The 13352-nt window shown below is 42.5% G+C and overlaps 1 protein-coding gene across 3 annotated transcripts in view; it reads left to right on the forward strand.

Annotated features, from left to right (window-relative positions):
- AOAH (acyloxyacyl hydrolase) overlaps positions 1-13352 on the forward strand; it is a 169132-nt gene that overhangs the window by 148832 nt on the left and 6948 nt on the right. For all 3 annotated transcript variants that reach the window (XM_032305272.1, XM_032305270.1, XM_032305271.1), the window contains one exon: positions 9282-9358. In XM_032305272.1, coding sequence (XP_032161163.1) covers positions 9282-9358 — 77 coding nt within the window. The remainder of the gene's footprint in view (positions 1-9281; positions 9359-13352) is intronic.

Below are 13352 nucleotides of genomic sequence, written 5' to 3' on the forward strand. Positions count from 1 at the left end.
CAGGAGGCCGCCATTTGTATTCCCATCCTCCGGAACTCTACGGAAAGCGCTCAGGGAACAAAAGCTCCTGAAAGCAAACCCGAGCGGATTACTCACCCTGGCCCCGGTAAGGGCGGTGTAATTCCGCCTGGGGCAAAGACACTTGAGAATCACTACACCAGGCCCCTCCCCCAGAAGATCAACAAGAAATCCAGCCAAGACCAAGTTCACCTACCAAGGAGTGCGGTTTCAATACCAAGGAGAGCAGCAGAATTCCAGAGGAGGAGAAAGCCAAGCACGGAACTCATGGCTTTTTCCCTGTGATTTTTTTTTTAGTCTTGCAGTTAATTCAATTTTTTTCTTTTTCATTTTTTTGTTTTTTTCTTTTCTCGCCTTCGGGTAAATTTTTTTTTTTTTAACTGTTACCTTTTTCTTTTTTAACGATTTTTTACTAGTTTATCTAATATATATATTTTTTCATTTTTGCATTTTTCTCAGGTGTTTTCCTTTTTTTTTTTTTTAATTCTTTTCTTTTCTTTTTTCTTTTTTTTTTTCTTTCTTTTATCTTTTTTTTTTCTTTCTTCCTTTTTGAACCTCTTTTTATCCCCTTTCTCCCCCCTCACGATTTTGGATCTCTTCTAATTTGGTTAAAGCATTTTTTCCTGGGGTTGTTGCCACCCTTTTAGTATTTTACTTGCCCCTTCATATACTCTTATCTGGACAAAATGACAAGACGGAAAAATTCAACGCAAAAAAAAAGAACAAGAGGCAGTACCGAAGGCTAGGGACCTAATCAATACAGACATTGGTAATATGTCAGATCTAGAGTTCAGAATGACAATTCTCAAGGTTCTAGCCGGGCTTGAAAAAGGCATGGAAGATATTAGAGAAACCCTCTCGAGAGATATAAAAGCCCTTTCTGGAGAAATAAAAGAACTAAAATCTAACCAAGTTGAAATCAAAAAAGCTATTAATGAAGTGCAATCAAAAATGGAGGCTCTCACTGCTAGGATAAATGAGGCAGAAGAAAGAATTAGTGATATAGAAGACCAAATGACAGAGAATAAAGAAGCTGAGCAAAAGAGGGACAAACAGCTACTGGACCACGAGGGGAGAATTCGAGAGATAAGTGACACCATAAGACGAAACAACATTAGAATAATTGGGATTCCAGAAGAAGAAGAAAGAGAGAGGGGAGCAGAAGGTATACTGGAGAGAATTATTGGGGAGAATTTCCCCAATATGGCAAAGGGAACGAGCATCAAAATTCAGGAGGTTCAGAGAACGCCCCTCAAAATCAATAGGAATAGGCCCACACCCCGTCACCTAATAGTAAAATTTACAAGTCTCAGTGACAAAGAGAAAATCCTGAAAGCAGCCCGGGAAAAGAAGTCTGTAACATACAATGGTAAAAATATTAGATTGGCAGCTGACTTATCCACAGAGACCTGGCAGGCCAGAAAGAGCTGGCATGATATTTTCAGAGCACTAAACGAGAAAAACATGCAGCCAAGAATACTATATCCAGCTAGGCTATCATTGAAAATAGAAGGAGAGATTAAAAGCTTCCAGGACAAACAAAAACTGAAAGAATTTGCAAATACCAAACCAGCTCTACAGGAAATATTGAAAGGGGTCCTCTAAGCAAAGAGAGAGCCTACAAGTGGTAGATCAGAAAGGAACAGAGACCATATACAGTAACAGTCAACTTACAGGCAATACAATGGCACTAAATTCATATCTCTCAATAGTTACCCTGAATGTTAATGGGCTAAATGCCCCTGTCAAAAGACACAGGGTATCAGAATGGATAAAAAAACAAAACCCATCTATATGTTGCCTCCAAGAAACTCATTTTAAGCCCGAAGACACCTCCAGATTTAAAGTGAGGGGGTGGAAAAGAATTTACCATGCTAATGGACATCAGAAGAAAGCAGGAGTGGCAATCCTTATATCAGATCAATTAGATTTTAAGCCAAAGACTATAATAAGAGATGAGGAAGGACACTATATCATACTCAAAGGGTCTGTCCAACAAGAAGATTTAACAATTTTAAATATCTATGCCCCCAACGTGGGAGCAGCTAACTATATAAACCAATTAATAACAAAATCAAAGAAACACATCAACAATAATACAATAATAGTAGGGGACTTTAACACTCCCCTCACTGAAATGGACAGATCATCCAAGCAAAAGATCAGCAAGGAAATAAAGGCCTTAAACGACACACTGGACCAGATGGACATCACAGATATATTCAGAATATTTCATCCCAAAGCAACAGAATACACATTCTTCTCTAGTGCACATGGAACATTCTCCAGAATAGATCACATCCTCGGTCCTAAATCAGGACTCAACCGGTATCAAAAGATTGGGATCATTTCCTGCATATTTTCAGACCACAATGCTCTAAAGCTAGAACTCAACCACAAAAGGAAGTTTGGAAAGAACCCAAATACATGGAGACTAAACAGCATCCTTCTAAAGAATGAATGGGTCAACCGGGAAATTAAAGAAGAATTGAAAAAAATCATGGAAACAAATGATAATGAAAATACAACGGTTCAAAATCTGTGGGACACAACAAAGGCAGTCCTGAGAGGAAAATATATAGCGGTACAAGCCTTTCTCAAGAAACAAGAAAGGTCTCAGGTACACAACCTAACCCTACACTTAAAGGAGCTGGAGAAAGAACAAGAAAGAAACCCTAAGCCCAGCAGGAGAAGAGAAATCATAAAGATCAGAGCAGAAATCAATGAAATAGAAACCAAAAAAACAATAGAACAAATCAACGAAACTAGGAGCTGGTTCTTTGAAAGAATTAATAAAATTGATAAACCCCTGGCCCGACTCATCAAAAAGAAAAGAGAAAGGACCCAAATAAATAAAATCATGAATGAAAGAGGAGAGATCACAACTAACACCAAAGAAATACAAACTATTATAAGAACATACTATGAGCAACTCTACGCCAATAAATTTGACAATCTGGAAGAAATGGATGCATTCCTAGAAACATATAAATTACCACAACTGAACCAGGAAGAAATAGAAAGCCTGAACAGACCCATAACCAGTAAGGAGATTGAAACAGTCATTAAAAATCTCCAAACAAACAAAAGCCCAGGGCCAGACGGCTTCCCGGGGGAATTCTACCAAACATTTAAAGAAGAACTAATTCCTATTCTCCTGAAACTGTTCCAAAAAATAGAAATGGAAGGAAAACTTCCAAACTCATTTTATGAGGCCAGCATCACCTTGATCCTAAAACCAGACAAGGATCCCACCAAAAAAGAGAGCTATAGACCGATATCCTTGATGAACACAGATGCGAAAATACTCAACAAAATACTAGCCAATAGGATTCAACAGTACATTAAAAAGATTATTCACCACGACCAAGTGGGATTTATTCCAGGGCTGCAAGGTTGGTTCAACATCCGCAAATCAGTCAATGTGATACAACACATCAATAAAAGAAAGAACAAGAACCATATGATACTCTCAATAGATGCTGAAAAAGCATTTGATAAAGTACAGCATCCCTTCCTGATCAAAACTCTTCAAAGTGTAGGGATAGAGGGCACATACCTCAATATCATCAAAGCCATCTATGAAAAACCCACCGCAAATATCATTCTCAATGGAGAAAACCTGAAAGCTTTTCCGCTAAGGTCAGGAACACGGCAGGGATGTCCATTATCACCACTGCTATTCAACATAGTACTAGAGGTCCTAGCCTCAGCAATCAGACAACAAAAGGAAATTAAAGGCATCCAAATCGGCAAAGAAGAAGTCAAATTATCACTCTTCGCAGATGATATGATACTATATGTGGAAAACCCAAAAGACTCCACTCCAAAACTGCTAGAACTTATACAGGAATTCAGTAAAGTGTCAGGATATAAAATCAATGCACAGAAATCAGTTGCATTTCTCTACACCAACAGCAAGACAGAAGAAAGAGAAATTAAGGAGTCAATCCCGTTTACAATTGCACCCAAAACCATAAGATACCTAGGAATAAACCTAACCAAAGAGACACAGAATCTATACTCAGAAAACTATAAAGTACTCATGAAAGAAATTGAGGAAGACACAAAGAAATGGGAAAATGTTCCATGCTCCTGGATTGGAAGAATAAATATTGTGAAAATGTCTATGCTACCTAAAGCAATCTACACATTTAATGCAATTCCTATCAAAGTACCATCCATCTTTTTCAAAGAAATGGAACAAATAATGCTAAAATTTATATGGAACCAGAAAAGACCTCGAATAGCCAAAGGGATATTGAAAAAGAAAGCCAACGTTGGTGGCATCACAATTCCGGACTTCAAGCTCTATTACAAAGCTGTTGTCATCAAGACAGCATGGTACTGGCACAAAAACAGACACATAGATCAATGGAACAGAATAGAGAGCCCAGAAATAGACCCTCAACACTATGGTCAACTAATCTTCGACAAAGCAGGAAAGAATGTCCAATGGCAAAAAGACAGCCTCTTCAATAAATGGTGCTGGGAAAATTGGACAGCCACATGCAGAAAAATGAAATTGGACCATTTCCTTACACCACACACAAAAATAGACTCAAAATGGATGAAGGACCTCAATGTGCGAAAGGAATCCATCAAAATCCTTGAGGAGAACACGGGCAGCAACCTCTTTGACCTCAACTGCAGCAACATCTTCCTAGGAACAATGCAAAAGGCAAGGGAAGCAAGGGCAAAAATGAACTATTGGGATTTCATCAAGATCAAAAGCTTTTGCACAGCAAAGGAAACAGTTAACAAAATCAAAAGACAACTGACAGAATGGGAGAAGATATTTGCAAACGACATATCAGATAAAGGACTAGTGTCCAGAATCTATAAAGAACTTAGCAAACTCAACACCCAAAGAACAAATAATCCAATCAAGAAATGGGCAGAGGACATGAACAGACATTTCTGCAAAGAAGACATCCAGATGGCCAACAGACACATGAAAAAGTGCTCCATATCACTCGGCATCAGGGAAATACAAATCAAAACCACAGTGAGATATCACCTCACACCAGTCAGAATGGCTAAAATAAACAAGTCAGGAAATGACAGATGCTGGCGAGGATGCGGAGAAAGGGGAACCCTCCTACACTGTTGGTGGGAATGCAAGCTGGTGCAGCCACTCTGGAAAACAGCATGGAGGTTCCTCAAAATGTTGAAAATAGAACTGCCCTATGACCCAGCAATTGCACTATTGGGTATTTACCCTAAAGATACAAACGTAGTGATCCAAAGGGGCACGTGCACCCGAATGTTTATAGCAGCAATGTCCACAATAGCCAAACTATGGAAAGAACCTAGATGTCCATCAACAGATGAATGGATCAAGAAGATGTGGTATATATACACAATGGAATACTATGCAGCCATCAAAAGAAATGAAATCTTGCCATTTGCGACAACATGGATGGAACTAGAGCGTATCATGCTTAGCGAAATAAGTCAAGCAGAGAAAGACAACTATCATATGATCTCCCTGATATGAGGAAGTGGTGATGCAACATGGGGGCTTAAGTGGGTAGGAGAAGAATCAATGAAACAAGATGGGATTGGGAGGGAGACAAACCATAAGTGACTTTTAATCTCACAAAACAAACTGAGGGTTGCTGGGGGGAGGGGGTTTGGGAGAAGGGGGTGGGATTATGGACATTGGGGAGGGTATGTGCTTTGGTGAGTGCTGTGAAGTGTGTAAACCTGGTGATTCACAGACCTGTACCCCTGGGGATAGAGTATTATGCCTCCATCAGAAAGGATGAATACCCAACTTTTGTAGCAACATGGACGGGACTGGAAGAGATTATGCTGAGTGAAATAAGTCAAGCAGAGAGAGTCAACTATCATATGGTTTCACTTATTTGTGGAGCATAACAAATAGCATGGAGGACATGGGGACTTAGAGTGGAGAAGGGAGTTGGGGGAAATTGGAAGGGGAGGTGAACCATGAGAGACTATGGACTCTGAAAAACAATCTGAGGGTTTTGAAGGGACGGGGGGTGGGAGGTTGGGGTACCAGGTGGTGGGTATTATAGAGGGCACGGATTGCATGGAGCACGGGGTGTGGTGCAAAAATAATGAATACTGTTATGCTGGAAATAAAAATAAATTTAAAAAAAAATTAAAAAAAAAAAAAAAACCGCATAGCCACTTATGAAACCTGCAGTCTTTTTTTTTTTTTTTTTTTTAAGATTTTTACGTATTTATTTGTCAGAGAGAGAAAGAGAGAGGCAGAACACAAGCAGGGGGAGCGGCAGGCAGAAGGAGAAGCAGGCTCTCCGCTGAGCAAGGAGCTCCACGCGGGGCTTGATCCCAGGATCCTGGGATCATGAGCTGAGCCGAAGCACATGCTTAACCTGCTAAACCACCCAGTCACCCCTGAAACCTGCAGTCTTCAAGTCACATGGAAATCTCCCCTCTCATTTCAGTGCTGTATTTGAGCTGACGACTGCCTCACAAACATCCCCATTTTTCATAGCAAATGGCCTGTTCCACCCCCTGTGACCGAGCAAACTGCCGCTGAGGGCTGCTGTCCCCTGAGGGTAGGCACGAGCCTATCTATTCTCCACTCTGACAGCGTCAGTCCCACAGTGAAGGGCTATTGCTCATCTCCAAAGATTCTTTTTTGTCTCTTGCTGACTCATCCTCTAACTGGTTATGAGCTAAACAGAGGCAGCAATCTTTTCTCCCTTCAGGAAACCCCAGCTGGAGCAGGTGATACCCTTTTTTCTTTGTCTGCACCGCACCTCCCAAACAGAGGAAGGAAAATGCCACTTGGCTGACAAGGCCGTTTTTACACTGACAGTTTAAATATACCAGCTGCTCTCAGTTTCCAAGACAACTCAATTGGAGTAAACTTGGTTCTTAGTTCTCCCCACGTGTTTGTTTGTAAAACAGCCAATGACTTCCTGGTGCTGACCGGAATTCAGATTTCTTGTTTTAAGCATCTGCTAGTGTTGCTGTTCATCCAGGAGCTTCCGAGTGCTTACGACTCTTCTTCAATGGCTTCTATTGAAAAGCTGGTCATTCGCAGAGCTGCCTTGACTTTACAGATATAGAAAATACGTTATGCATCAAATCCCCAAGAGATCATTCGTGATTACTCAAGAAGTTTAATTCAGGTCTTCTGAAGAAACAGGAATTCATTTACCTATTTTTTTTAAAGATTTTTATTCATTTATTTGACAAAGAGATAGAGAGCATAAGTAGGCGGAGAGAGAGGGAGAAGCAGGCTGTCTGCTGAGCACGAAGCCCAATGTGGGACTTGATCCCAGGACCCTAGGATCATGACTTGAGCTGAAGGCAGCTGTTTAACTGACTGAGGCACCCAGGCGCCCCATTTACCTATTTGTAATTGTGGTCCCAGGCAGGAAGAAAACAGACCAACTTACCATGTTGCCCCTGCTTGGATCTCCTCCTCTAAAATCAGTCAGAGGGCGCCTGGGTGGCTCAGTCAGTTAAGCATCGGCCTTTGGCTCAGGTCATGATCCCAGGGTGCTGGGATCGAGTCCCAAGTGGGGCTCCCTGCTCAGTGGGGAGTCTGCTTCTCCCTCTGTCTCTGCCCCTCCTCCTCCCTCAATGCTCTCTCTTTCTCTCTCAAATACATAAATAAAATCTTTTCTAAAGTTAAATAAATAAAACCAATCAGAGAAGAAATAGAGTTCACTGGTATTGCATTTATTCTCAGAAAGCAAAATTTCCCCCTGAGATCAACAAATATAAAAGGGTCACTCTGTCTAGCACTGGTCACAGTACAGATACAGATAAAACCTTAAACTCTTGCCTGTGAGTTTCTGATTCTCTCTTTAAGTGTTATAATACTGATGTCTGCAGATTTGCAATGATGGGTAACCCTCCCAGACACAATAATCGTGTTGGAAAATGTTTTTCACTCTGAATAGACTGATAGTAGCCTTGGTAACCTGCGGCATTTCTTTTAATGCCTGTTGGATTATTCTCTACGATAAGCCAGTTCTTCTAAAGACTGGACTCCTTTGTAGTGAGGCGGGATAGGGACTTGTGCAGCAGCAGAAACATGTTTCCTGGCAGGAAGGAATATGTTATCACTGACTCCCAATAAGAGCCAGACGCGAAATATGGAAGAGTGGGTCTGTGGTGGCCATTTTGCAGGAGAGGAAGCCAATAGGAATTGGTGGTCCTGTGTGTAGGACTTCAGACCACCAGCAGGATTTTTTTTTTCTGAGCTCTGGGAAGGGCAGCAGTATTTGAAGCCCCTCAGGGAACAGGGATTGGGTAGCAAGCAGGGGTAGCATGCTGTGATAGTAGGGCTAATTATAAAAGCAGCGTGGTGCTGATTCAGCTCTGGGACAGCCTTCACTTGCACAGCCAAAGCTTCTGGTAGAATTTCCATTCCTTCCTTTGGGGCATGATGGGGGGAACCAAGAGGGCACACATTCCTGCTCTTGAGTCTTCATGGGGTGAAGAGGGAAGAGCTAGAAAAATTGCAGCCACGCCTGCTCCCCTTTCTGAGCGCCAAGGAAGTGAGGGCAGGGGTGACGCTGGGAGCAGCCAGCTTCAAATCTCTCTCTCTGGAGGCTCTCTAGGGATTTGGAAATTTCCTTGAGGAGTTCTTCCTGACCATATAATATTACAGTAGAGAGTTCCTGGTGCCCTTGCCTTGGAGCATCTGACAGTCTTGGTCTCTTACTCCTGTTTGAAGGGCAGTTTTATTGCTTTTCGACACTTTGGGGCTCACAATATTTCCTCGGTAGTCATACTCACTCTAAATGTGATGTTGAGATCATTTCATGTAATTATATTTCTGAGAAACTGTATGATTTTTAATGGTGACGGCTTGACATATGCAGGCAGTATCTGGGAACGGCAGCCCACCTAAAGAGATGTTAACAAAATGTTTAATTTTCCCCCTTCTCTTGCGATACTCTCCCACTGAGAAGTGAGATGAATTTACATTGGTGTTGAATATTTCAGAGCTCACCTTTTCCCACCGCCCTCCTCCCTGCACAAACCACATACACCCAACACCCTCACACATTTTCTTCCTGAGTTAGAAAATTTAAAAAGAGAGAGAGAGAGAACATACAATGGGAAGGTCATTTCTGATGAGAAAGCCTCCAGCCCGAGATAACAGCCCAGAGCAGCCACGACTGAGTAAGCATCAGCCAGGCAGGCCATGGGAAGCTCTGACATTTTCCATGTGGTCCTTGCTCTCCAGCACTGACCGTCACTTAGAGAAGCAGGTCGCTAACCCTATGCTTTTGTGTGCCCTGCAGTCACGGAGGAGTGGCGGAAGCAAGGCGGGCAGCCCTGGCAGCTCATTGAACCGGTCGATGGATTCCACCCCAATGAGGTAAGTGCAGTCACATGGCAGTTGCTGAGGCTATTAGGTTCCTTGTAGAATATAGCCAGGCATCCATATGTTTGTCTTTATGTTATTCCAGAAAGATGTACTCACATGTCAAAGATAGGCGATTCAATTAAAACAAACTGAAAATCAGAATAAAAGGCAAGTGAGATGGAAATGATACCTGGCTTCCTGCATTTCCTATCATGTGTGCGGGGCAGTCCTCACAGACTGCCAGTGAGAGCCTACAACATCGGCTCTGTTTTCTAGGGGCTGATGTAAAAAGGGGCATACGTCATGGCCTCCATAAAAAATAATAATAATAAATCAAATACTCAAAAAAAATTCACAAGGATTCCTGGAAGCAAAACCTATGAGAAATTTCTTCTATGGATCTTTCCAGAAAGGACACTGGATGAGAGAAAAACAGTGTCCATAGCAATATCCTGCAGTAAGAGCTGTTTCTTAACTAAGATTCCAAGGTTCAGTTCTGGAAAGTAGTTCTAATCTGGCCTCCTCACAGAGCTAGAATTGCTGGTGCGTGGGACTCTCTCTGCCCCTTCCAGTGCTCACCCCACTCATTATCCCAGCTTCAACCAGAGAAGCTCTACCTTTATCTGTCATATATACTGGACCTGCTTGTGGTATTTCTTCATTTATGAAGAAAGAGAGAAAGAGAGAAAGAGAGAAAGAGAGAAAGAGAGAAAGAGAGAAAGAAAGAAAGAAAGAAAGAAAGAAAGAAAGAAAGAAAGGAAGGGAAGGAAGGAAGAAAGAAGTCAGTATGGGATAGTCCTGCCACTTTTCAAATTTTGAAAAGCTGGCAATCCTTTGCAACTCTAGCCTCCTTGCCGAGTTTTGGTAAGGATGTCGTGGCCGCGACCACGGTCTGCACCAGGGAAGCAGTCCTGGTGTGCTCTCCCAGTAGCCTTGGTCTCAGTGGTCAGTCAGGCCACAGGGAGGGCTGACCATCCCCTTGGCAACCTGAATGGAATGGCAGCCCACCTTCCTTCAAGCTGCAGGCTCACAGAGTGTGCAGGCAGGGCTAAGAACTGTCTCAGAGGGAAACAAAAGAGAGTGCCACTCTGTCTACAAATGAATAAACAGTGGAGTCCCATAAATGCTGAGTAAATTGGAAGTGAGCATCAAATGCCCATTTCTCACTTTAAACAACTGAAAAAATAAATCTAGGAAATGTACCTCAGAATATCTAACTTTCCTGTGTATCGTGTGGATAAACTGATCCAACAGATTTATTGGCTAGAAGCTGGTTAAATATTAGAGTCTGCTCCCCATAGAATGATGACTTTTGTCTTAGGATGATTTTTAATATAGAGACCTTCTTTCTGGCAATAATTAGGCAGTGGTTCTTGTCATTCCTGCATATCACAGAGTTTTACTTTTCTCATTCTAGAGAGAATTGTGGATATGAAGAAATGTCAGAGAAGGAGTTAATTAGGAACAAACTAAAAAGGAGAGGGTCAAAAATGGCTTTGTTTTTATTCTTTGGGACATACTTGTCTGATCCATCAAAAGACCATCCTGTCCCTGACACTTAAAATAATATTAGGGTTCAAAGTCTGTCACATCAGGGCTCTATCTTGCACTGAAACAGCTTTGCCTATAACTGATCGTTTAGAACCGGGTCAAAAGCTGAAAATTGGGGCGGAGGTGGGAGGGGTGGCACCAGGCTAGCTCAGTCGGATAGAAGATACGACTCTTGATCTCAAGGTCATGAGTTCAATGCCCTGTAGGGCGTAGAGCCTACTTTTAATTAATTAATTAGTTAAATAATTAAAAAGTAAAAAAGCAGAAAATCAGTGTGTGCCATAATCACACATTACTCCTGAGAGATTTGTTCCCGTACTGGTGGTCCACAATGGCATGCTGAAGCCACATTCAAAGTGAGCGACGGTGGGTAGCCATGCATAAAACCTGCCTGTTTATCGTATATTGAGCCAAAGAGTCCAGACTGCAACTTGCCATGCAAAAATGTTTAATGAGTGCCTAACACAGTGAGAATTCAAGAGGCAACAGGAAGCTGCCCCTGACATCTAAGGAGATGGTAGTCTAGAGGGGAAGAATGACAAGTGAACAGACAATTAAATACAGTGTGGTCGATGCCTCCAGTCGCATGAGCACCAGGCTATGGGAGCATTCTGCAGGTTGGGATGGGAGAGAGCAGGGTTTGGAGAAGTTTTCAGAGGAGCTCACTCGGAGCTAAGAGCCCGATCTAGTCAGGTGCAGGGGAAGAGGGAGGGGCTGCACGAAGTGTTCTGATCGAAGCAACCTGCGTGGGCAGTTTATTTTATTATAAAATAAATAAACCAAAAAAGCCAGCAGAGCATGCTGGAGGAAATGAAAGTGCTGCAGTATGGCTGGGTCATAGAGTATGGGCATGGGGTTGAGAGAGAGCAACCAAGCATACTTACTCAGGGACCAGATCACATAAGGTCTGTAGGGGGTTTGACTTTTTTCCTGCGGGAAAGGAGGAGCCCCTGAAGGTTTTCATGCAAGAAAGAAAAATAACCAGATTTGTGGTAGCAACTGGAGAATAGTGTGGTGGGGCCCATCCTAGAGACAGGGAGACGGTCTGGAGGGTGCTTCTGTGTGTGAGAGGTGGTGGCCCAGGGGAGTGGGGAGAGAGAGAAAGGTGTGCATTGGCTGGTTTCCCACAGTTGAATCAACAGAACATGGCCGTTTACTGGACGTGAGCATGGAAGAGAACGAGATGCTAAGCATGACATGGGAAACTGGAGAGATGATTCTGTTGCTCGCTGAGGTGAAGAACACAGAGGGCAGGGTGGTTTGAGGAGGAGTTTGGTGCATGTTGGATTAAAGGAGCCTGCAGGACATCCAAAATGGGGGTGTCGTTTTAGCAGAGAATATACAAGCTTAGAGCTCAGGAAGGGGTCTAGGAGGAAGCTCAGATGTGAGCCACTGAGCACATTGTGACTTAAAGCCTTGAAGAGGAATCTCTTGGCCTACCCGCAAGGTCCTTCCAGATGATGCCCCTTACAGCAGAGGCAGCACTGATGGCTCCTTTTAGAACCTTAGGTTATTATTTAAAAACTAATAACTTAAAACTGCCACACACGTGTGTACTCACACTCACACACACACACGCACACACACACAAGCAAATGATCCACAAAATATAGGGAGCTATGGGAGTCCACGTCTTTCCTAGATGGGCAAGGTTGGCCCAAGGGCCTCACATTAATGGCATGGACATAATACCAACAAAAGGAGTACACTCCGGCCATATTCACATGTCCGCCCACCAATTCCTGTACATTTCAGCAAAAGCAGTTGGTGCTGGCCCAACTAGGAGGGAACCACCAAGGAGGGAGCAAACTTTATCCTATTGGCCTATTTTTTTTTTCTAAAACCCTACAAAAGAACTACTAGAAATGTTGATTCAGTTGCTCCAATTTTCTTAGGAAGGCAAGTTTAATCAAGTATAAACATGAGTCGTGTTGAACAGTTCAAATTTATGATTGATACACTAAAATATTTTGACCAAATTGTATCAACCATCTAAACCCTTTGCTTATATTTTATTGGAAAATAACCACGCGTAGAAAAAAATCTTAGTACAGACTGACAACTGTGTTACCTTTTCATCTCACTGCCCAAATGTAGAACCAGAATTTTAAGAAATATCTTCTTCAATAGGAGAGGGGAAAGTAGGTTATAATGCCAGACTTGACAGTTGATGGGATTTAGTGGGTGGGAAGGAGATGACTCACAGGACTGGGCATCTGGAGGAACAGAAGTGAAAAATACCAAGGCAAGGAACCCCGAAGAGGAAGGGGTAAGATCTGAGCATTCTGAATCTGGGGTGCTTGCACAATATCCAGATGGAAATGTCTAAATCACCATTAGATCAAATTGATGGGTTCTGATCTCGGGACAGGGGCCTGGCCTGGAGACACAAGTTTAGAAATCAACAGTATCTAGTTGAGAACTAGAGACACTTGTAGGGTAGAGACTGGCCCAT

This window comes from Mustela erminea, chromosome 11 (assembly GCF_009829155.1).
Source record: "Mustela erminea isolate mMusErm1 chromosome 11, mMusErm1.Pri, whole genome shotgun sequence".
Lineage (NCBI taxonomy): Eukaryota > Metazoa > Chordata > Mammalia > Carnivora > Mustelidae > Mustela > Mustela erminea.